Source organism: Silurus aristotelis, assembly GCF_946808225.1.
Source record: "Silurus aristotelis genome assembly, chromosome: 1".
Lineage (NCBI taxonomy): Eukaryota > Metazoa > Chordata > Actinopteri > Siluriformes > Siluridae > Silurus > Silurus aristotelis.
This window is the reverse complement of record NC_139574.1, coordinates 1,972,110-1,998,466: the sequence shown is the minus strand read 5'-3', so window position 1 is coordinate 1,998,466 and position 26,357 is coordinate 1,972,110. Positions and strand designations below refer to the sequence as shown.

General features: G+C 42.2%; 1 protein-coding gene and 1 long non-coding RNA gene across 2 annotated transcripts in view; one reads left to right on the top strand and one right to left on the bottom strand.

Moving 5' to 3' along the window:
• Positions 1-26,357, top strand: part of LOC310727127 (uncharacterized protein) — a 564,745-nt gene that overhangs the window by 485,171 nt on the left and 53,217 nt on the right. The window contains exons 37-38 of the mRNA XM_083543328.1: positions 23-196; positions 463-639. Coding sequence (XP_083399454.1) covers positions 23-196; positions 463-639 — 351 coding nt within the window. The remainder of the gene's footprint in view (positions 1-22; positions 197-462; positions 640-26,357) is intronic.
• Positions 24,571-26,322, bottom strand: LOC310730747. The gene is made up of 2 exons (XR_014534944.1): positions 26,125-26,322; positions 24,571-24,946 (listed from the first exon to the last, which is right to left on the bottom strand). It is a non-coding gene; the product is annotated as an uncharacterized lncRNA (long non-coding RNA).

The following is a 26,357-nucleotide window of genomic DNA, read 5'->3' as shown; positions in this document are numbered from 1 at the left end:
TTTATCATCATTTCTCTCCCAGGTTGTGTTGGTGTAATCTCACAGGTGAAAGCTGTAGAATTCTGTCCTCAGTTCTTAGTTTAAACTCCTCCAGTCTGAGAGAACTGGACCTGAGTGGGAATAACCTGCAGGATTCAGGAGTGAAGCTGCTCTCTGCTGGACTGGAGAATCCACACTGTACACTGGAGATACTGAGGTCAGATCATCACTTACACACTGTAGATGCTGCATTTCTGTCATATGGCTGTTTTAGATTAATAAAATGTTGTGTGTCCTGAAGCACAATTTAAATAAAACAGCAACAACTGCTATAGTTTTCCACATTCATAAATAACAAACACTGAAATCGACGTTTAACAATCTGGAGTTTCTTCTTGTTTCATTGTGTGTGTGTGTGTGTGTGTGTGTGTGTGTGTGTGTGTGTGTGTGTCTGGTGATCTATAATTATTGATCTCTCTACAGGTTGTATCTCTGCAGTATTACAGGTGAAGGTTGTGCTGCTCTGGTTTCAGCTCTGAGGTCAAACACCTCATCACACCTGAGAGAACTGAATCTGAAACACAATAAAGCAGGAGAATCAGGAGTGAAGCTGCTCTCTGATCTACTGAAGGATCCACACTGTAAACTGGAGACACTACAGTGAGTTTCTGACACAAACACACACATTTTGAGGAATCTGAAGACTGATTCTGAACATATGACCAGATCTGATTATTCTTCTCTTTTTCTCCTTTTTTACAGATATATGCAGTGAGGTTCCTGAGCTGATCAGAGTTTTATACAGAAGATGATGAGAATAAACTCTTCCAGTACAAAGCTCATGATAACAGCTGTGAGAGCTGTTTTTCAGATCAATGTCCTGTTCCTGAACTCTCGAGAGCTGTGATTGCTTCTCTTGCCTTTTAATCTTCACTTCATGCTCTTTTATCATGAGCTGCAATCCAGGATCTACTGCACTGGCCAGAGGCTGCTCAAGACTTACCCCATGCTCCTACAGCTCAGTCATGGCCTACAATTTTGCAAACTGTCCAGCAAACTGGCACATTGAAAAAATCAGCAGTGATAAACAGATAATCCTTCCTCCTTCAACTTGACTTGACTTCCAGATAACCACAGCTGGATAACTGAGAATTTTTTACAGACAGACTCAGTCAAGTCCTGCGTTACCTTCACAGTGAATGGGGTTCCTTTGTCTGATTCAATAACATGAGGAACACCGTATCGCGGTATGATTTCTTTTGCTAAGATACGTGTGACAATCTTACCTTTGCAAATTTGTAATGGTCCTATTTCACCTGATGCTAAGAAAGCAAGATCATAGGATGAGACAACATGCTCCTGTACCAACACAGCAGAGGCAGTTCCGTCCTGTTCACATGCATAATGGTGAAAAACCTTGTGATAGTTCAGAAGTTCGAGAGCAGGAGCTGAACACAGAGCTGCCTGCAAAGACTCATACGCCTTATTCATCTCAGGTGTCCACGTTAGCGGGTGCTGCTTTGGATCGTTGTGTCAGATCGCAGAGCGGAGATGCTTGTCATGGTAAGAGCACTCAGGTATCCATTGTCGGCAGTATTTGATCAGTCCCAGGAAAGCCATGAGAGCCTTTTGCTGCCTTGAGAAAGTTTGAAACCTAGATATTTTACAGTGGTTCTACAAAACTGAAGTTTGGGTCTGGATACCTTGAATCCCTTATTGGCCAGATGACGCAGGAGGCAGAGGGAGGTCTGTTCACAGAGGTCCTCGGAGGCTGCAGGGACCAGCAGATCATCTGCATACTGCAAGACAACAGAGTCAGAGGGGAGAGCAAGATCACAGAATGCATCCCTTACCACAGCGGAAAAGACCGCTGGGGAGTCAATGAATCCTTGTGGCAGACGTGTCCACATGTACTGACGTCCCCTGTGCGTGAAGGCAAAAAGAGGCTGTGTCTGCTTTTCTACAGGAACACTGAATAAGAAAGAACACAAATTAATCACCGAGAAGTGCCGAGAAATAGAGGCCACATTGGGTACAACAGGTGCCACAGGGACCACATCATTTATTTTTCTTAGGTCTTGAGTAAAGCGCCAATTGCCGTCCTGTTTTAGGACCGGATTAACAGGTGTGTTGTTTGAACTTACACACAGCTTGATCACTCCCTGTTGTAAAGGTCAAGATTGTGTCTATTCCCTGTAACTTTGGTTCAGAAAGAATACTGTTTGACAAACACAGGGTGCAAATGTTCTAGTTTCGCTTCATAAGGAAGACAATGTACCAAGCCCACAGTATCCTTATGATCCACCCAAAGAAGAGACGACAACTCTCCCAGTGCAGAAGGAAGTGGTAATTTCTGTGTGGCAGAGAGAAAACAGTCATTAATTTTCATATAAAATAGATATGACAGCTGAGCAGATTCAGGAACTGAAACCATGAGTTTAGAGCCGGAAAAGGTTAGAGAGACGTGCAGCTTACTCATGAGATCTCGGACCAAAAGATTAAAGGGACAGTCAGACATGAAAACAAAACGATGTTGCAGGAAAATGTTTGTGTCAGAGGGACATCTCACGAGCACAGACAGAGTAAATGGTGTCTCCCTTTCAACCCCTTTAATACCCACAAAGCTAATGAAATGACCAAAAATGGGTCCCTCATATTGTTTGCCTACTACTGACATTGTAGCCCCTGTAACAAAAAGAAAGGGGTACACCGTGCCATTGATGCAGAGTTTGAGAAATGGCATTTAGCAATAGGGATGACTTTGGTTTGGTGTTGGCTTCGGTTCGGGGCAGAGACTTAAGTTCTCTTTTGGAGTTTGGTATCGAATGATATTTATCCCATATCAGTTTCATCTCCACCTATTTTTTTGATAACTATCACCCATGTAAGAATAATCCAAGTTGGGATCGCCCAAACCTTTATAAATTTGGGAATGAGCACACGTCAGATATTCAGGTTTAAAAGTACCACCATGAGTATAAGTCAGAAATTGAGGTTGTGGCTCCGTCCACCCTGCTAAATTGTCTAGCCAGGGGGTAGTATAAAAGGTGAGACCACAAAGATTCATCCAGTCCCGAGGAGCTTCCTCAGGGTCTGGTTTAGGAAATTTTGTTCCAGAATTACCTATGATCCAATATAGGTACAACTGTCTGACAATGTTAAATACAAAGGTTCGAGGCCAGAGATTGAGACAGATAAGGTGGTTAAATAAAAGTTTTGAAGTCTTAAGTTACAACCACTACAGAGACGGTTCAGCACGCTACTGACGACGGTCGACAACAAATTCGCTTACAATAGTGCCTACACTTTCCATGTTATGATAAAATAGCAAATCAGCACAACACAAATATTTCAACATACGAGGTAAGTGCTTACACCTTTAAAGAAATGTATAGATTGGCAAGAAGATCATTGTAGCACCTGGACTCTTTATGTTGAAATTCAATTCTGTTTATCACATACAAAATAAGAGTACACAAGTGTATGAGTATGAAACAAGTGCAGTGCTACAGTATGTCATAAAATAAGATTGGGAATGAAAAGAGAAGTTTCAATTATTTTAATTGTTTTTAATACTTTTTTATTATGTTTTTATTATATATTTCTTGACCATGTCCATGTTGTCTGTGACCAGATGGGAAGAAAGACCACTACCATGCAGACTTGTAGCAGGAGTCTCTGTTTTCTCGTATTTTATTTTGTTTATCCATCCAAAGCCAAAATAATGTTATGACCCTGTTGATTAAACATAAAAAACATTGTTTAAACTGTAAATTTAATTGAACTTAGAACTTGAAATCTTATTTTATGAATTGGTGTGTTCTCATGTTTTGTGTTATTATTATGAATATCTGAAATATAATACCTTGTGTAGTGCTGCTCTGTATAGGTTCCTTTGTGTCTCATCATCAATATTACATTGAAGTTTATGTAAATGTGTATTATCAAATAATTCACTAATCATTAAAAAACATTTTTTGATTACCTTGATTGCTGTGTGCTGTGAATAAAACATTCCAATTAAACGCATTTGACCTTCTGTGGCAGCATGATCTACTGAAAAATACTGTTTTGGGTATGCACGTACCTTTACTCTGTCAGCCCGCTTGAGCACTTCAGGCATTACCGCCTCAATCACCTGGGAAACGCCCCCTTCCAACCAGCTGCACAGAAATGGCATCTAATTTTCTAGCACTTGTAAGGACGCCTGAATCCTCCAGACAGTGCCAGATTGTCTTTAAGCTTGCCCTGATCACTCTCCAGCGTATCTCTGTTTTGTTTGTCCTTTTGTTTCTGTCCTGTTTTTGTCCTGTCCATTCGGTCCTCCGGTTCCCGGCTCGGCTCGGCTCTGCTCGCGCTGAACGTGCTCCGGTTTCCGGCTCGGCTCTGCTCACGCTGAACGCGCGCTTCGGTTTCCGGCTCGCGCTGAACGCGCCCCGACTTCCGGCTCGGCATCCTCACCCTCCGCGCACCTCGGCTCCCTGAATCAGCTCTGCACGCGTGCTTTTCTCCCCTGCTCTCTTTGCATCTGCCTTGGATCCTATAACCTGAACTTTCTGACAAACTCATTCATAACGCAACAAAACATTCATATTTTGAGTTTACTTTATACACTGATATCTATTATCCTGAAATAATCCAGTTTCATTTCACCATCTGTGGCAAGTCTGAGGCAGCAGAGATCCTTGGAAATTAACAGTTTTGGTATTCAATGGCTATGAAATCTGTAATTACTCAAAACCCACTAAAATATTCATTTTTTTGAGTTATCTTGATACACTGATTATTGTAAAAATACCCAGTTTCACTTAATTGATTTTTCTGTTTGGACATTGTCATTTTATATACAAATTCAAAACCCACTACACATCCATATTTGCGTTGACTTCATATGTTGATGTGTATTGTTCTGAAATACATCATTTCACTTGCTATGGCTAGTGTAAGGCCACAAAGACGCAAGGAAATACACAGATTTGACACCCAACGGCTGACTTTTGACAATTAAATATCATTCAAGAAACTAAATAATATTTTGAGTTGACTTCATGCATGAAAGTGTGATTTGCAGAATACACTTCACTTTCACTGACCCCACATGCTGTATCAAGTCTGAGACCAAAGACGTCCTTGAAATGTACCACTGAAAGAAGCAAAGATGCTGTAGAACAGTAGTTTTCAATCCTGGTCCTGGGGACCTACTCTGCACATTTTGTGAAGCAGGTTGGAAAGGAACTTTGCAGGACAGTGGGTCCCCAGAGCAGGGTTGAAGACCCATGCGTGTAGAATGCTCAGCCAGATAATTGATAAAATGTCAGCATGTGGCACAGATTTTGATACAGGGGATGAACTGAGTGTGTCAGATAAGGGAGACATACAAAATGTGCAGAGCAGTGGGTCCCCAGGACCAGGATTAAAAACCACTGCTGTAGAAAACTCTTCAACCCTGCTTGTGGGGACCCACTTTCCTGCAGAGTTTTGCTTCAACTCTAATCAAACACACCTGAACCAGCTAATCAAGGTCTTCAGGGTCACTTGAAAAGTCATAAGCCAGGTGTGCTGAAGCAGGTTGGAAAGGAATTTTGCAGGACAGTGGGTCCCCAGAGCAGGGTTGAAGACCCATGCGTGTAGAATGCTCAGCCAGATAATTGATAAAATGTCAGCATGTGGCCCAGATTTTGATACAGGGGATGTTAACACAGTTGTCTGTCAAATTTGAGACCTCCAGCTGCTTGTGTGTTGCCAGGAGGCTGAGACAAAGTAGAGATGTGCATCTTCATAACTGAGTCTGATGCGATACGCATCTCACTGCACAGCCTACGATGCGATACATTAAAGATACACATGAACAGCTACCAACGCGATACAAGTCACCCCTTTAGGATGCAGTGAAAAAATATGACGCTATGCAATTTAATATGGTACACTCTTAAAACAGTTGTGTTAAAACAACACATTTTGTGTCTAGTTAAGCACAACAAATTTAATGTGTTGTCCCTAACTAGACAAATCTGTGTTATTATTGGAACAACACATTATTTTGTGGTGTTTAAACATATCTTGTGTTGTCATTTTATTTATTTTAACACAAAATCAACACACAATGACACATATACTGTGTTAAAATAACACAATGTGTTAAATTAAATAACACAAAATAATAAGTAAAAATGAACACATCCTTTGTTAGAGTGTACAGTTTCCACACATTGGATTTGTACATGTGCGTCTGAACCATTATAAGACCACTTTAAGATTAATGATAGTGGATTTTGGACCCACTTACTTTTTTCTCTAACTTGTTAGAGCGCTATCAGTCAAATCCATTCCATTACTAGATAGAAATTCCCTAATAAATTAAACTCCGTTCCGCATTTTAGCTAGAGCCTTGACTTTCCTGCTGCTGTTTCCTCAAATCCATTCCACATCACTCATTTAGAGTCCATATCATTAAAACTCCATTTCGCGTTTTTATGCTTTATCTGATTTTAACCCAGCCATTATGGATGCACAAGCCAGTGCACTCTTAGTGCCGGTCCCAAGCCCGGGTAAATGGGTTGCGTTAGGAAGGGCATCCAGCGTAAAACATGTGCCAAATCAAATATGCGGATCACAAATGAGAATTTCATACCGGATCGGTCGAGGCCCAGGTTAACAACGACCGCCACAGGTATCGTTAGCCGACAGGGTACCAGTGGAAATTGGGCTACTGTTGGCCGAAGGAGGAGAAGGAGAGGAGGAAGACGTCTACAGAGACGGCAGGAAAAGGAGCAGTGTAGGAGAGTAGAGGTTCGGGTTGGTACTTTAAATGTTGGTACTATGATGGGTAAAGGGAGAGAGGTAGCTGGTATGATGGAGAGGAGAAAAGTAGATATGCTGTGTGTTCAGGAGACCAAGTGGAAAGGGAGTAAGGCCAGGAACATTGGAGGTGGGTTTAAACTGTTTTATCATGGTGTGGATGGGAAGAGAAATGGTGTAGGGGTGATTCTGAAGGAAGAGTACAGTAAGAGTGTAGTGGACGTGAAGAGAGTTTCTGATAGGGTGATGATCGTGAAGGTGGAAGTTGAAGGGATGATGATAAATGTCATCAGTGCCTATGCTCCACAAGTTGGCTGTGAGATGGAGGAGAAGGAAAGATTCTGGAGTGAATTAGATGAAGTGGTAGATGGTGTACCTAGGAAAGAACGATTGGTGATTGGGGCAGACTTTAATGGGCATGTAGGTGAAGGGAAAAGAGGTGATGAGAAGGTGATGGGTAGGTATGGTTTTAAGGAGAGGAATGTAGAAGGGCAGATGGTGGTGGATTTTGCTAAAAGGATGGAAATGGCACTGGTGAACACTTATTTTAAGAAGAAGGAGGATCATAGGGTGACGTATAAGAGTGGAGGAAGGTGCACACAGGTGGACTATGTGCTATGCAGGAGATGCAACCTAAAGGAGATTGGAGACTGTAAGGTGTTGGCAGGGGACAATGTAGCTAGACAGCATCCGATGGTGGTCTGTAGGATGGTTTTGGAGGCGAAGAAGAGGAGGATAGTGAGGACTGAAAGAAGAATAAGATGGTGGAAACTGAAGGAGGAAGAGTGTAGTGTGAGGTTCAGGGAAGAGGTCAGACAGAGGCTCAGAGGTGTTAAGGAGGTGTTGGATGATTGGGCAACTACTGCAGGAGTTTTGAGGGAGGCAGCTAGAAAAGTACTTGGTGTAACATCTGGAAATAGAAAGCAAGACAAGGAGACGTGGTGGTGGAACGAGGAAGTGCAGGAGAGCATAAGGAAAAAAAGGTTGGCAAAGCAGAAGTGGGATAGTCAGAGTGATGAGAAAAGTAGGCAGGAGTACAAGGAGATGCGGCAGCAGGTTAAGAGGGATGTGGCGAAAGCCAAGGAAAAGGCATACAAGGAGCTGTATGAGAGGTTGGACACTGAGGAAGGAGAAAAGGATTTGTACTGATTGGCCAGGCAGAGGGACCGAGCTGGGAAGGATGTACTGCAAGTTAGAGCAGTAAAAGATGGAGAGGGAAATGTGTTGACTAGTGAGGAGAGTGTGTTGAGAAGGTGGAGGGAGTATTTTGAGCAGCTGATGAATGAGGAAAATCAGAGAGAGAGAAGGTTGGATGATGTGGAGTTGGTGAAGCAGGAAGTGGATAGGATTAGTAAGGAGGAAGTGAGAGCAGGGATTAAGAGGATGAAGAGTGGAAAGTCGGTTGGACCAGATGACATACCGGTAGAAGCGTGGAGATGTTTAGGAGAGATGGCAGTGGAGTTTTTGACCAGATTGTTTAACAGGATTTTGGAAGGTGAGAAGATGCCTGAGGAATGGAGAAGAAGTGTGCTGGTACCGATCTTTAAGCATAAAGGAGATGTGCAGTCTTGCAGTAACTACTGAGGAATTAAGTTGATCAGTCACACCATGAAGTTATGGGAAAGAGTAATGGAAGCCAGGCTGAGAGAAGAGGTGACCATCTGTGAGCAACAGTATGGTTTCATGCCGAGGAAGAGCACTACAGATGCCTTATTTGCTTTAAGAATGTTGATGGAGAAGTATAGAGAAGGACAGAAGGAATTGCATTGTGTATTTGTGGATTTAGAGAAGGCGTACGACAGGGTGCCAAGAGAGGAGTTGTGGTATTGTATGAGGAAGTCAGGTGTGTCAGAGAAGTATGTGAGGGTGGTGCAGGACATGTATGAGGACAGTGTGATGGCAGTGAAGTGTGCAGTAGGAACGACAGACTGGTTCAGGGTGAAGGTTGGACTGCATCAAGGATCGGCCCTGAGCCCTTTCCTGTTTGCAGTGGTGATGGACAGGTTGACGGACGAGGTCAGACAGGAGTCTCCCTGGACTATGATGTTTGCGGATGATATTGTGATTTGTTGTGAGAGTAGGGAGCAGGTTGAGAAGAGCCTGGAGAGGTGGAGATGTGCGCTGGAGGGAAGGGGAATGAAACTCAGTAGGAGTTAGACAGAATACTTGTGTGTGAATGAGAGGGAGGGCAGTGGAGTTGTGCAGTTGCAGGGAGAAGAGCTGGAGAAGGTGGAGGAATTCAGGTACCTGGGGTCAACAGTGCAAAGTAATGGTGAGTGTGTTAGAGAAGTGAAGAAAAGAGTGCAGGCAGGGTGGAGTGGGTGGAGAAGAGTGACAGGAGTGATTTGTGATAGTAGGGTATCTGCAAAAATGAAAGGGAAAGTTTATAGGACTCTGGTGAGACCTGCGATGTTGTATGGATTAAAGACAGTGGCATTGAGTAAAAAACAAAAGGTGGAGCTGGAGGTAGCAGAGCTGAAGATGTTGAGGTTTTCGTTGGGAGTGACGAGGATGGACAAGATTAGAAATGAGTTTATTAGAGGGACAGCACATGTAGGATGTTTTGGTGACAAGGTGAGGGAGGCGAGATTGCGATGGTTTGGACATGTGCAGAGGAGGTACATGAATTATATTGGTAGAAGAATGCTGAGGATGGAGCCACCAGGTAGGAGGAAAAAGAGGAAGGCCAAGGAGGAGGTTTATGGATGTGGTGAGGGAAGACATGCAGGTAGTGGGTGTAAAAGAGGCAGATGTAGAGGACAGGGTGGTATGGGGACAGATGATCCGCTGTGGCGACCCCTAATAGGAGCAGCCGAAAGAAGAAGAAGAAGAAGAAGATGCTTTATCTGACTTTCACATCATGACACGCTTCGTTTTCTGTGGGGTTGCAGGACGTAGCAACAGTTTAAAAAGGAGAAAGCAATCTTAAAATATTGGTCAGTTTCTAAATAATAATCTACTAATAATAATACATACATAAATCAGTTTTTACTGATGCAGTGGGTAAAAAACCATGCACTGCGATGCAAATGCTAATTTGTCTCCGATGCACAGTTTTTAAACCGATGCATCGCATCATTAACCTTTTATGCCGATGCACCCGGTGAATCGGGTAATATTCCCATCCTTAAGCCAAAGATAAGAAACAAATCTTCTATGTGGCACTACAGAGTCTGTGAATGTGTCAGCTGTAATTTAAATACACACATTCATTTTGGATTATACATGGATGTCACATGCCAAATTCGACCTGTTTATGATGTAGGTGTAACGAGCTATGAGTGTAATATAAATGGAATCATTTGCTTTTTCACAAAAATCCTGCATTGCTATATTGTTTTCTTTCTTTGGGTATTAAGTGTTTATTTTGCTGTTTTCTGTAGGAGACTTTTATTTTGATATTTACTCTTGGCGTTATGCGGACGGCATTTTCAATTGAGCGCACGTGCCTCGTCAGTTTGCATTGCATATGCTGTAGAGAAGGTAGGCGTTTGTGTGAGCTCTTCAATTAATGAGTTAATTAAACTCATTAAGCATAAAAATCTGTTTGAAACTGATTTGATATGAACAGTTCTGAGACTGATATGTTCTATTGTATGTTTTATGTGCAAGTGGATTTAGAATGTGGGGATTTATCATGTGGGCCGTATGTATTCAGTGTTGATGTGCTTCTGAGTTGTTAGCCAGCTAACTAATGTTGTACTATACAGGAATACGTTGTCACATGGTGCCCATGAGTGATTTCTCCTTATTGACAACAATCCACAGAGAGACGAGGAGTGTTGATTGGTGGGTGAAACTGCTAATAAACCTTCTCTGGTGAACCGAATGAAAGTGTCCTGAGCCTTTCTTGAACACAACGCAGACGAGAACGAGAGAAGCAGCGGTTAGCAGTAGACTGGCTACATAGGCAAGCTAGAAATGTTAACCCTAGACCTAAATGTTCAAAATTTTTATATGTCAGAAAGACCATGGTAGATTTACACCACTTATTGTAAACAAATATTAAGATGTGACACATATATTTGTGTGGGGGGTAAAGCAAGCTGCTTTTAAGACCTTTAAACTGGTGGTGTATTGCCAACACAAAAATTATTGAGGTTACTTTAGGATCAAAGATGTTTTATCATTCCATAACAGAGTGAATTAAGTTAATATAGAAATTAGACAAAATTAAGAATAAGAATGACCACAATAACACCATAAAATATTTAAACTGTATGAAAATAGAAAGGCTTAAGAATCCAATTACAGTTTTCATGAGTGTCATAAATTCTGGTAATCACCTGTGGGGTTACAGAGTATTCAGTGCCAGTTCATAAAATAGAGACAAAAACAGAGATTAGAAAGACAACCTGTTTATAACAATAATGATTAATGCTTAGTGTAGCACAGCTTTCAGATATGGAACCGTCAGTGCAAGCTACGGCAGTATAGTTTTTTCAGCGCAACACACATCCTCTTTAAATGTTGGCTTCCTGAGACCTCCAACATTCATGATGTCGCTATACAGCTCCAGGACCAATGGCCCTCTGAGGATGTTAGCCAGACCAGTGTTCACTGGCAGACAGTTCTGGAGAAGTTGGTTGGGTCTATGCTTGGTACACTAGGACTGCATTTGGACTGCTATGACAACGAGCCTCCTCTCCATTGTCTTGTTCCTCTGTTTGTAACTACAAAACAAAACAGATACAAGTGCACATGAGCACACACACATGCGGTGCGTTGATTGCTGCCGTGCTGCCAGACCTGGAAACATTGCTTGCCTTTGTGCTGCAAAGCTGGTGTTCCCTGCTCACTGCTGCATGTTGGTCCAGACTAGAGTGCATCAATTTCCTGCACAGGCAGACTCATTTCCTTACAGCACAGTAAAACAGTGGAGCTTCAGCTGGAGAAAGAGACAGACAAATTGACAATGTTAACATCAAGCCATTGGGTCAGTCTCTGTGATAAGGAATTAGTCTACTATATGTTTTGGCCATATTTGCTCCAAGCTGTAATTATGCATGGGGACTTGTCCAAACATCCATATTCCATCCCCTCTGACACCCATAGGGACACTTCATTGATATGTTAACTAAACACAGAGTTAGACAACAGAGAGAATAGCCATTTTCTTCGAAAAGTAATAAACAGTGCTTTATTAGAACCATAATCAGAAATACAATAACTTCACTTTACTGCACAAGTCCAACAAAGAGATGGAGACATATTTAGTGCCATTTGAAAGACAGTAAAGGCGAACAACTAATAAGAAAGAAATGTACAGCAATCAGACATAGTATGAACACACATATAACATCAGCTGTGTGTGTGTGTGTGTGTGTGTGTGTGTGTGTGTGTGTGTGTGTGTGTGTGTGAAATATTCATTTGAACTGCAGGTCACTGCTGTAGGAGTCCTGTGCTAAGCTCAGGAAGGGATCTGGCTGGCTGGCTCCCATGTGTCCTCCAGGCTTTGCCACTGTAATTAATTATAGCACATCTTACATTAGATCAGGAGAATAAGTTTATTTGTGTACACAATGTCTATAGCATTCACAGCTTATACTGTACATTTTCACAAAATCTGTCTTTCCAATTTTCTATTTAATTTCCTTTTAAATATCACAAAGCACATTGCTACCCAAGTAGTTACCCAAGATTTCAGTAAAAACATTGATTTGCGATTTTAATAACATATTTGCGATTTAATGCGCAAGTCAAGCTTCAGCTCAAAAACTTTCCAAAAGTGTGCAGCACAGTATGTTTATTGAAAAAGCAATAAAAAACATCACAAAAATTATAATGGTTTGCATTTAAACCATTAAAAATTTCCTTTTATAGAGTCTCTTCTTTATATTCTTCACATTGTGTCTACATTGCAGCCTTTGTGATTAGCAAATTGCAACATAGCAAATTGCGATTTCGATGCAACCTTGATTAATTGCACAGCCCTACCAAGTAGGCATCATGCTGTTTTTACATTGTGTAACTGTTTAGGGGACAGGCTTTACCAAAGTAAGTTCTCAACTAAGACTGCCTGAAGCCAGTTTGCAGCCAATGTGTAAATACTACTCTATCATCCTAGAACAACACTATACCAAAAATGCCAAAGGGCTGATGAGAAACATAGTCAAGTGTGAATAGATATGTACTGTATGTCAATACTTACCACTGAGAACAAGGCAACCAGCGCACCTTTACTTCAGCCTTGTCCTACAGAAACACACACAAACACTTTTAAGTATAATTGTGAATTTACTTCACAAAACCATACAGACAGTAATGACATTCATGCTTGGCTGTATACACTGGTCGGGTGATGTGGGCTAAACATCAGTAGGTAAGCTATAAAGTAATATTGTACAATGAGGAGGACATAATTATAATATTAGAGAGACATTACTAAAAAATATGGTTCTAAATCTGACCCCTGTCATTCTTTTGTCAACGATAGTGTCGTATTGCCACAATAAAGGTATTGTTAACAAACGGTAATCAATAAATAAAAGTATTGCACTTGATCTGAGGCTTTGTGTATTTATATGAAACCGCAACTTATGCACTAGGCAGGGTTTCACAGAATCTGGAATCATCATTAATGTTTATGGAATAAACATCCAGTTTGCAGCCAAAATATTTACAGCATAGCACTGATGAGTGTTTGAAAGATTTTGTGTGCCTTTTAGATAGTCCACTACTTTTACATCAAAAACTACACAGTGGTTATTTAAACCATAATTAATTCTGCATAAGAGATTAGCTGCAAGAAAGTTTACTTTACCTTTTTAATTTTTTTGAGGCTTTGGTTTGGCAGTCAGCGGCTGAATTTGCTGGGGCTGGGGCTGGACCTGGAGCTGTTGAGCTTCAGAGTGAGTCTGGACATGGGATAGAGAGGGCAAAAAATAGAGGTTGAGGATGACATCATCAATCTGTTGAGCTTCAGTCTGGGTCTGGATCTGCTGGTCAGAATCGTGCTGAATCTGCTGGTCAGGCTGGGTTGGGGTTTGGATCTGCTGGTCAGGATGGGTCTGAATCTGCTGGTCAGAATGGTGCTGAATCTGCTGGTCAGGCTGGGTTGGGGTTTGGATCTGCTGGTCAGAATGGTGCTGGATCTGCTGGTCAGGCTGGATTGGGGTTTGGATCTGCTGGTCAGGCTGGGTTGGGGTTTGGATCTGCTGGTCAGGCTGGGGATGTAAAGGAGACATCTGGGGTCCTGTAAATGAGGTCACAAGTTGGCATTAATTTTAATCCGTATACATCCCCAAATATTTTTATTTTGAATATAATTTAAAAAGTAACGAGTTCTGCATAACTATAACCCTGCTTTTTAAGTTAATACTCATAAGCTAAATAAAGTATTTTAAGTAAATACTCTTTTTCATGGCGTCATCAAAAGGTCATGTGTCCTCATTGAGTGGTATTCCAGAATTTATATCGGCGATCAACTAATTTTTTTTTTTCTGCCCATAAATAAAATGGGCATATAGCCCAAGGCAGCAAGTTTCTGCACCTGAAATTGTACAAAAATGTACATTTGCATTAATATAAAGAATACACAATTCACTTTTGGCAACGATTTGGAGGTCGCCCTAATAAGAATTGACAGTCAAATTCCATTGCTGTGCAAGGACGATAAACACTTCTCTCTCTGGTGCTGTTCGGGAACCAGAGGGTTGCAGGTTCAAGTCCAGCTCCGTCTGCACTCATTAAAGTGTCCTTAAACCCAGTGTGCAGGTTATTACCTTGCATGCTAGCCAATGGTGTATGAGTGTGTGGATAAATGCATAACATACAACGAAAGGTGTTTTGAGTGTTCAGGGGAGTAAAAAATCTGTACATGATATACATGCAGTCCTTAAAATAACTATGACTTAAACACTAGGAATTTAACAACTAATTGTTGAATAAAAGAAAAATAACTAAGCTGTCATTGGTGCAAAATCTTATTTTTTGTAATCAATTTATTTATAAGGAAACCACTATTAGAAAGCGTATCAGTTGCATACAGGATGTAACGTAATATTTTATAAGCAAATTGAGAGTAAGTCATGAGTAATTTTGGACACACTGATCCAAATGTCATCCGGTTTATGGTATTATGGCTGTGGAAGGCATGCATAAGCCTGTCAGTGAAAGGAAAGTTTTTTGAAACTGTACGTTCAGTCGCAAGATAACACAATCTTTGACCAAACAAAACGACAACTCCAGCGTAAATCTACCCCTATCCCTATTCCTCGAATTCAGCAAGTGCTGTTGTAAGGTAGAAGAACAAGAAACTTTGATGCAACAATAACGGAATAGCAAAATGACAGTTAATGTTAAGTAATGAGGGTTTTCTGTGCCCCTTTTATTTCAGCAATGGTCAGCTCCCACTTCGCAAATTCATTCCTCTTCCTACCAACAGCACTCAGTGAATCTTAAGCAACAGAAATAGGGGTTGATTCACGGCGGATTGTTCTACACAGTTAAAAAATAAAATGTTGATTGTTTGACAGTAGGACAGTATTGATGTTAATGTAATGTCCTTTGAGTTTCATATTGATTACCATTCAATTCATGAAGCATTAGTATTTTTACTTACTGCAACTTGAGCAGAAGAAACCACTCGTGACGCATTCCGGTTTTTCCCGACCCTCTGCCCCCACGCATTATCCAGGCGGTCTTTGAGGCCCTCCATCTTTTTAGGCTTGTGGAGGTTTGTATAGCAGGTGCTGCAGCACTTCCTGATAGCCTGGTTCTCGACCTGGCGAACAGGGCAAGGCCTGAATTTTCGCTTTGTCATTCTGAAATGTACAACAAACACACACACACAAAAGATTATTACGATATTTTAAAACATAGCACATTTAAAGCAAAAAGGTTGTTTTACAAGTAAAACCACAACACACACATACATTAATAGCCTGAAGGCACATTCAATGGCAAAATTACATTTATTTAGACCAACCCAACTGTGAATGCCCTGATAGCACACGTACATCTGGCAGACATCTATTGGATGTCTGCATTTTCATCTGCAAGACATCTGACAGATGCTGTTTGCTCATCTGCCCTACATCTCTGAGACGTCTGCTGTCAGATGTCTTATAGACCTCTAGAAGATTCTGTAAGATGTTCATGATTTAGAATGGATGTACAGCAGCTCTTTCTAAGATGTTTAACAGATGAATTAAAGAGCAGATCTTTAGCAGACCTCCAGATCTTTAGCAGACATATTATAGACGAATGTGTTCTATCTGGGTGGGCTCTCCATTGCCCAACTATTAGGCTTGGACTCTTCTGCAATAAGTTCTTTATTACCGTCAAAAATACACATGTCTATGTCTACAGTTTCAGTTATTGAATATACGCGTGGTTCCCAACCTGGGGTCCGGCACGGGGCGCCGAGTCCACAGTAGGAGCTGACATGGTTTAAGTTTAAACAAAGCTGTGTAAAATGTTACACTAATAATTTTATTGAAAATAATTTTGTATGTTTTATAAAAAAAAACATATTCTTACAATAACAAGATTAGGCAGACAAAAATGTTACTGGTTTGAGTATTCAGGTAAAAATGTCATTAAAATATTTTATATTATAAATGTAAGAAGCATTTATATTTTCTATCCATATATCCCTGGCACATTAAAGGCACTGGGATGGCTAAATGGTCTCTGGTGATCTAAAAATTAATTGGGTAGTTTATGTCAGGCACAATATGAAAAAAACCACTTACTGGGTGTCAGGGATTCACCCTGCCACGCCCCCCTCTGTAGCTGTCAGGGATTCACCCTGCCACGCCCCCGTCTGTAGCTGTCAGAGATCCACCCTGCCACGCCCCCCTCGATAGCAGTCACGCTGCTTCCCAAGATTACCGACAGCTGTGGCTCATGAAAGATCAGACTACATAAACTCACGTTCTTGAGTCACAGGCTGTCGGTCGTTATATTGTCAAGCTGGACAATCGCGTGGCTGCTCGACCGCCGGCTGTATATGCGAATTCCACTTCCGACTTGGATTACTCATTCCCGAAGGCTTAATGGATTATGCTTGGGACATTCGAACTTATAGCGGACAACGCGTATCGAGCGGATGTCTTTGTTTGTTGTTTTCAACGGCTTATGAGTGTTTTTGTGTTGTACGGTTGTTGAAATAAAAGGACAATGATCGGACTATATCGGCTTCCGCGTCTGCAGCCTGACACTGGGTTACCAATGATAAACTTAATTTGAATTTTAAACACCATTAAATAGCTACAGTGAATTTAACATCACCTTGACCTTCCTTTACTTAGACTTGAGAAAGGGGGGACGCATGTTTAATCACATCTAGGCGAGATAAGCTTTCTGAAAATTTATGGTTTAGATGGATTTCGTACCATATTCCAAAAATGTACATAGGCTAATCTAACGTTCCTGTCTAGCATACCGCACATTTTATTCATCGTGTTCTCTAGCTCTTGTAACTAGAACAGCAGAAAATAGCAGCTTCTAACACAATACATTTTCACATAATTATTTTTTATAATTTCTGATAAATTTGCAAGCAACATTCACTTCCTTGCAGTTGAGTTGACGTTAAGGGTCGGTCTGACCCATTAAAATGTCTGTAGCATAAAACCTGTTGTGTTTTTTTCGCAAGATAATACATAAATCTAGCCAAGTTATTATTATTATTATTATTATTATTATTATGAATAATAATGTTACGAAATTTCCACCACATACGGCAGATTCGTTGGTTGACCCCTGGTCGCGTCAAAATCTGAAGATGAGGGATTTGCATTGACGTGTATAGGACGGCCCTCTACGTTGAAAAGCGACGCAAAGGGGGTACCTTCTGCCTCAGATGTCGACGCCATCCGAGGCAAAGAGGCAACGTCGATATGTGACGATGTGGGGTAAAACTGTGTTGTTTTTGCATGTTCTAACTTATTTTCTATAATTGGATTGTTCATGTAACTTCACATGCAGTGCTTCTGTTCAATTATTAATACTGTGAATGTGCAGGTTTCTTTTATAAGTACAGAATATACAGTGGAGCTCATTCCTCTACTGTCCAAAAATGTAAACTGTAATATGTCTGGAAAATGAACAGTTAAGATCTATCTACAGACGTTTGTCTGTGTGTTATGAATTGAGTATTTTTATACAAAATGTCTTGATTATTGTAATTAATGATGTGTATTTATACAGGAAATGCCTTTTTATTTACAGAGATTAAATATACAAACCTTTTTCAAATATGTGCTTTCTGGATTTATTTCATCGTTATTGTACATGAGGAAAACTATACTTTTACAGTAAATTAATGTAAATATACAGATCGGTTTTATAAAATAACAACTGAAAACCTTAAATTTATGGTGATTAACCTGACAGTTGGTTGTTTGTTATTTGAGTTATTTGACAGAATTTATCTGTTTTTCTATAGTTAAAAAAATATTTATCAACAGTAATATTCTGTAATTTAAGTACTTTTGACCATAAAGTCTATTCTGTATTTTTACAGTTTTTTGCCAGTAATTTAGTAAAATGGTTATTTCTGTAATTTAATGGATTATCTCTGGAAGCCCTGCTGCCAGTCTTTTTACCGTTTTTTTACAGATTTTTTTTTAACAGTGTACCTTCAGGTACAGAAACAATAGCCCTATTTTTCTGTGTGTAATAGAGGTGAAGAGTGTAGAGTGTAACATTAAAAATACAATAAATAAAGAATCTCTTGTAAAATCTACAGAGAGATGTATATGTCAGTAACTCGCTGTAGTGTCTCCATTTTACAGTGTGGATCCTTCAGTAGATCAGAGAGCAGCTTCACTCCTGATTATTGTAGTTCAGATTTAGTTCTCTCAGGTGTGACCTCAGAGCGGAAACCAGATCACCCTGAATGTTAATTATTTGTTAAGGATAATAAACAACATGTCAGATGTGGATGCATTTATCTGTTAATTGGTTTTATTTTATTTAATAGTATTTATTAGAGTATTTGTTATAATGTATTTTCCTAATCCCACAGTAGAATCAGCACTTCAACAGTCTTTTCACAAAGGAAATAGAAGTGGGGAAAACAGATCCACCCTTGCGAATAAGGGCTCTATCCAAGAATAAAAAACAACATACAGGGAGAGCAAACATACAGAGCATACACAGTACATTAAAGTGTACATATATATTTTTTTATGATACAATTATTAACAATATTATTATTATTCCAAATTAAGGATTTTGGAATACATTAGAAATATTGTTATTTGGTGCAAAATTTTATATTAAAACTGTTACACCCCTCAATTCAATGACTTTAATGTTCTCCATATTCACCAGAGTTTTTAACTTATACTCATGGTTTTAACTTATATTAAACATTCTTTAAATGGTTAACAGTTTCATACAAATAGTGACAAGATGTACAGTGCCTTGCGAAAGTATTCGGCCCCCTTGAACTTTGCGACCTTTTGCCACATTTCAGGCTTCAAACATAAAGATATAAAACTGTAATTTTTTGTGAAGAATCAAGAACAAGTGGGACACAATCATGAAGTGAAACGAAATTTATTGGATATTTCAAACTTTTTTAACAAATAAAAAAATGTAAAAATTGGGCGTGCAAAATTATTCAGCCCCCTTAAGTTAATACTTTGTAGCGCCACCTTTTGCTGCGATTACAGCTGTAAGTCGCTTGGGGTATGTCTCTATCAGTTTTGCACATCGAGAGACCGAAATTTTTGCCCATTCCTCCTTGCAAAACAACTCGAGCTCAGTGAGGTTGGATGGAGAGCATTTGTAAACAGCAGTTTTCAGTTCTTTCCACAGATTCTCGATTGGATTCAGGTCTTGACTTTGACTTTCTAACACCTGGATATGTTTATTTGTGAACCATTCCATTGTAGATTTTGCTTTATGTTTTGGATCATTGTCTTGTTGGAAGACAAATCTTCGTCCCAGTCTCAGGTCTTTTGCAGACTCCATCAGGTTTTCTTCCAGAATGGTCCTGTATTTGGCTCCATCCATCTTCCCATCAATTTTAACCATCTTCCCTGTCCCTGCTGAAGAAAAGCAGGCCCAAACCATGATGCTGCCACCACCGCAGGGGGAAAATCCTCCTGCCCCGGGGCCACCACTGGAGGGGCCACATGCGGAGAAGGCCGAGTGGAAATACACTGGACGCTGCCGACATGAGACCCAGCAGCCTCTGGAACTGCCTCACAGTGACTGGCTGGCCTGCTCCTACCCTCCTGACTGCAGTGAGGATGACAACAAACCAGGTGGGAGACAACCGTGCCCGCAACCCGCCCGAGTCCCACACCACGCCAAGGAAAGTGGTTCTCCGCGCTGGGGAAAAGTACACTCTACCCAGCGTTTCAGTCTGAACCCCAGTACCTTCATGCAGGCGAGAACAGCATCTCAATGCCGAAATGCCTGGTGCTCTAACGAGCCAACATCAACCATTCGTCGATATAATACAAAATGCGGATGTGAACTCTGTGAAGGCACGGGGTGAGAGCGCTAGGCCGAACGTAAGGACCGATATTGGTAAGCTTCGCCCCGAAAGCAACCTCAGGAACCTCCCGTGTGCGGTGAAGGACGGCTGCATGGGAGCATGCAACCTCCAGATCTAGCGTATGACAAATCAGTCCTCGGACTTGACCTAAGACACGACTAAACGAGAAACCTGAACCCGAGCCTCAAAAGTAAGTGGTTCAAGGAGTGGAGATCCAGAATGGGATGCAACCCACCGTTCTTCTTTGGAACAACGAAGCACGGGCTGTAGAAGCCTGACTCTCTGAACAAGGAGGAGGGAACAACCTAGATGACCCGTTTCCTCAGGAGAGCACGCACCTCCTGTCCCAGGACCAGAGCCTGCTCGGGTCCCACCAGGGTGGGACACACCCCGTTGAACCAGGGAGGAGAAGACGCGAACTGAATCGCCCAGCCCTTCTCCACAGTATGCAGGACCCCCGAGAGAATCCAGGCAGCCCTCCAGACTGACAGAAAGTCGCCACAGGAAGAACCAACCCCTCGGGGCTGGCCCCTGACCCACTCAGAGCGGCTGGAGCGGTGCTCTGCAGCCGACTACACCTCCTGAGAGGCGGCGGATAACCCCCATCCGCAGCGAGCATACGGGCGGAATATGGGGAGCAAACCGCTGGAGAAAGCTGCGCCCTGAACACGACCTGTGGCAGGGCTAGCAGACAGTCCTCCTGAACCCAAATGGCAGGAGCAGCGTACTAAAGCCCCCTGAGAGGTAGCGGATGACCCCCATCTGCAACGAACTTACCGGCGGAAATAAGGGAGTTAACCGCTAGAGGGAGGCAGCGTCCTGAACACCCTGTGGCAGGGCTGACAGACCGGCCTCCCGGTGGTGCCGGGGAGGGACGAGCACCGTAGCATGAGGTGCGCACCGCCCTCCAAGATGCAAGCCATCAGGCCTACACACCACAGCCCGTTCACTAGAGGCGAGGACGATCCTCAGGCCGTCCAGCCCCTCCTCGGGCTTAAAGTGTCGCCAGGGGCCCCTAGGACCTCCACGCGGGAATCGGGTGGCAACACTCTCTCACCGGGCTATTTCGCTGTGCCTGGACGTACCAGGGCGAGGCTGCCGCCGAGCAGCCCCATCGGAGCAGTGAGGAACTAACACTGAAACGCCACCGCGGTCTCCTGAACCCGCCAGCAATCGCCCTTACCTTCAGCGTTACCAGGTCAGGCCAGGAGGGGACACCATGGCACTCAGACGGAAGCTTGCATCATCCCCCATAGCAGGCCAGCCTGGTATGCCTGCAACACACTCATCGTGTGGAAGCAACCTGTAGCCTGACCTGCCACGTAGCCCTACCCACCAGAGCCAAGCGGCTCTTCGTAGGCAAACCAATAGCGTCACAGACGCAACACTCGGGGAGAGATAGCTAGCTAGCGTCTCTACCACAAGCGGCATTGTCCCGTAGCCGCGCCACTGCGCTCCAACAACATTCGCGCACAGCGAAAGAACATCAGAAAAGCACGCGCGCACACACGGGCCTCCCAGGACCCAGACACCTCGGTGCGCAGATCAGGGAAGGTGCTGAGGCTGTGACACAGGGCACAGGAAATGCTCAACCAGCTCACTGGGTGCGCGCTGCTTCTGCCACATGACCGGCCAAGCTAAATCCAGCTCGGACCCGGCCCGCGCCACGACCTCAAGGAGCTCCACATACAGCACAGGCTGTGAGAAGACCGCAGGCTCGCTAGCATTCATCATCTCATCCTCCTTGGAGAGAGAGACATGCAATGCTGCGCCGCCCGCACCGGGAGAAGAAGCAGCCGCCAGGCATGCTTCCCCTAATTTTCTGAAATTTCATCCACCTCGGAGGAAGAAATACGGAGCACCGCGTCACACACACCGGGAAAAGAACCGATTCCAAACGAGTGCTCTCCCCGGGGAACGGGAGCTCGGCTAGCAGCCGGGAGCGCATAGACACACGGCTAAAATGCTAACAGCCGATACCATCGAGAGCTGAAGCCGCGAGGGAGAGCGCTCACCTTGGAGAGCGCTTCCCGAAAATTCTACCACCTCGGAGGAAGAATACGGGGCACCGCGTCACACGCACCGGAGAAGGAACCGGCAAACGAGCGCAATCCCTGGGGAACGGGAGCTCGCCTCGCAGCCGGGAGCGCATAGCCACACGGCTAAAATGCTAACAACCAATACCCTCGAGAGCCGACTAAGCATGCTCCTAAGCTAAGCAAACAACACATCGGCCGCGTGTCACCCCCCCGAAATGAATCGGGGCAAGCGGGAAACACGCAGACAGAATTCTCTGCATGACTGCACAGATAACACACTCAAAGCGCTTACCTGAACGGGCAGAAGCTAATGTCGCTACCACCGCACAGCCATCTTGTAGCTTCCTGGTTTACGCGACGTCGCCTGTCTATGACGTCACGGCTTGCCTATTGGCTAGATTTCACACGTGGTTCAGAGGTGGTCACGCAGGGGCATTTAGTACATTTTAAAATACAACCATTCACAGCAGCATCTAAAAAAACATGCATCAATTAAGACATATCCTAGAATCTCATCAGTGAATTGTTCCCACCTTTGCCTCGTACAGTAATAACTTATGCCGGGGGACCAGTCATGGAATCCAAAACTTATGAATGTAACAATTAAAATATCAACCTTGCGTATGAACTTGACTCTTAAATGAATATTTGGCCATTGCCAAAAGCCAGTGATTAGAACAATGATTTTGATCAGCTGAAAGATGTAAGTCACACCTCGGATCACGGTGGCCCAGAAAGTTCAACGCACTGCAACTGAAGAAAACATAGCAAATAGAAAAAAAACACCAGCAAATCAAGAAAACATCATCAGTTAAACACCACGTGCTGCAACGCAACTAAATACAGAAACGTCCTGCAAATCCTCACAGTGCAACTAAATACAGAAAAGTCCTGCAAATCCTCACAACACAACCATCAATTTGCACTGCAAACAGCACAGACCACAAAATAAATGTTTCATGGGGACCCCAACAGGTGACGACCCTGGGACTGCTTGTTCAGTGTCTATTGATCAGTGGTGTTGGTTGTTGATCTGAAAGGTGTTTTTTTTGTTTATTTTAACATCCTGATCATGATTCCTTGGCTTTGCCAGTTAACATAATAACGTTTTACAGTTAATTGTGTATTTCATCAGATTATTTAGGATAATAACATCCAAAAGGCCAAGGAATCATAAACAAACAACTCACCTTTCAGGTCATCGACACACATCAACACCACTGACGAATAGACATTGAACAATAAGCAGTCCCAGATGGGTTTGTCACTTGTTGTGGTCCCCTTGAAACATTTATTTTGTAATCTGTGCTATTTGGTTGTGTTGTGAAGATTTGCAGCGTGTTTTTGTGTTTGGTTGTGTTGTGAGGATTTGCAGTGTGTTTCTGTGTTTGGTTGTGTTGTGAGGGTTTGCAGCGTGTTTCTGTGTTTGGTTGTGTTGTGAGGATTTGCAGCGTGTTTCTGTGTTTGGTTGTGTTGTGAGGATTTGCAGCGTGTTTCTGTGTTTGGTTGTGTTGTGAGGGTTTGCAGCGTGTTTCTGTGTTTGGTTGTGTTTTGAGGATTTGCAGCGTGTTTCTGTGTTTGGTTGTGTTGTGAGGATTTGCAGCATGTTTCTGTGTTTGGTTGTGTTGTGAAGATTTGCAGCGTGTTTCTGTGTTTGGTTGTGTTGTGAGGATTTGCAGCGTGTTTCTGTGTTTGGTTGTGTTGTGAGGATTTGCAGCGTGTTTCTGTGTTTGGTTGTGTTGTGAGGGTTTGCAGCGTGTTTCTGTGTTTGGTTGTGTTGTGAGGGTTTGCAGTGTGTTTCTGTGTTTGGTTGTGTTGTGTGGGTTTGCATTGTGTTGTGAGGGTTTGCAGCGTGTTTCTGTGTTTGGTTGTGTTGTGAGAATCTGCAGCGTGTTTCTGTTTGTTTGTGTTGTGAGGGTTTGCAGCGTGTTTCTGTGTTTGGTTGTGTTGTGAGAATCTGCAGCGTGTTTCTGTTTGTTTGTGTTGTGAGGGTTTGCAGCGTGTTTCTGTGTTTGGTTGTGTTGTGAGGATTTACAGCGTGTTTCTGTGTTTGGTTGTGTTGTGAGGGTTTGCAGCGTGTTTCTGTCTTTGGTTGTGTTGTGAGAATCTGCAGCGTATTTCTGTTTGTTTGTGTTGTGAGGGTTTGCAGCGTGTTTCTGTGTTTGGTTGTGTTGTGAGGATTTACAGCGTGTTTCTGTGTTTGGTTGTGTTGTGAGGATTTGCAGCGTGTTTCTGTGTTTGGTTGTGTTGTGGGGGTTTACAGCACATGTGTTGTCAAACTTATAACGTTAATTTTTTTAATTTGCTGGTGTTTTTTTTTATTTGCATGTGTTTTCTTCAATTGCAGCGTGTTGAGCTCTCTCAGCCACCGTATAGATGCCTTGAGGATCAGTAATTTATAAGATATTTTTCGTTTTAGGGTGGAGTATTCCTTTAATTAAACAGAGGCAAAAACAGTGATCAGGATAAAATATGATTAATTGTGCAGCCCTAGCTATAGGTTATATGACTTACACTTCCGGCTGTACTGCACTCTGATCATGGTCCCGCTGGGCTCTCAAAGCACGGTTGCCTTCTCTGTCTCTTGCATTTGTGAACCATTTACCAAGCGCTTTCTCCAGCTCTTTCTTACTGACAGTTTTCAGCAAACGGTTCTGCTTCAGGCTACCTGTAAAGCAAAAAAATTAATATAAAGTAGAGCATGCTACTGCATCAACCATGTATAAAGCATGCAAGTTACATGAGCATAAGACTATCAGAACTAAAAAAATAAAATTAAAAAGACTAAAAATCACAAGGTTGTAAACACCTTCTAATCCACCATTTGCCCAAACTGTTAATTGATCAGATCAGATTTGTTTATAATGTAGTTTTTCTTTGCTGTGTGTTATTCTTGTATTTTGATTTGATTGCTTTGGTATAATTTTTTATTACCATGTTTTTTTTATAACAACAATCACACGTTAATTTGCATTTGTGTGGTTGTGCTTTTTGAATATACACATTTTACATAGTTGAATCATTTTGGTACAGTTATGGCTTTTTTTGGTGGGCTTCTGGATAAGTTGTGGTTGGGTTCTGGGGTAAATATGGTCAATTTGGGCCTTTTATGGTAGACATCTGGGGCTTCTGGATAAATTGTGGGTGGGTTCTGGGGTAAATCTGGTCAATTTGGAAATTCTGGCTTTGTAGCGGGACAGCTGTGGCTGATTTCTGGAGGTGTGAATGGGTTATGGCTGGATTATGGTCTGCTTTTGGCTAAAGTCTGGATTACTTCAGGCATGCAGCTTTAGAGCCAATTAAGATTCTGACTGACTTTCTGAACGGCGCAAATTGACCTTATCTTTACCGTAATCATAACGTATCATATTTTTATTAATGTTTAGAAATTATATAAAAATTAACGTTTATCACCTCTACCTATTTCACCCAAATCACATTAAAATAATGTTAAGTATTATCACAATCTCCTCAGAGTTTTTCTCTGTGTATTGTATATACACATGTTATTGAGGTAGTGAAAGAGAAAGAGACTCCACAGTGCTTTTACTGTTTCACCCTCCTGTTATCATGAGGACACTATATGGAGAAAACACGGGTGAAAATGGTTTAAAAAGTCGGTATTTCCACATTTTAGTAGACAATTTCCTAGTTATCTGCTAATCGATAAGAATGTTCAGTTTCTCCACAGGTGTTTATCTCTGAGGTAAACCAGTTCACTCTCCACACTGACCTTCTTTATATCATGCCTGTAACTTTAATTACTATAAATCTTTCAGAAGTATACATTAAATAAACAGTAAACAGTAAAATGTGATTAATTTAAAACAAAAGATAATTTTTTACCATGACAGAGATGTCAGGTTCTCCAGGTCAGGTCAGGTGCTCCAGGTCAGGTCAGGTGCTCCAGGTCAGGTCAGGTTCTCCAGGTCAGGTCAGGTGCTCCAGGTCAGGTCAGGTGCTCCAGTGGTAGTGAGTGATGACCCTTTCCTCAGAATCAGAAGGCGGGAACACAGGAGCCAATGAGAGACTCTGTGAGCTGCACAACCGATTCTTTTTTTCTTTTTTCTTTTTTTAAA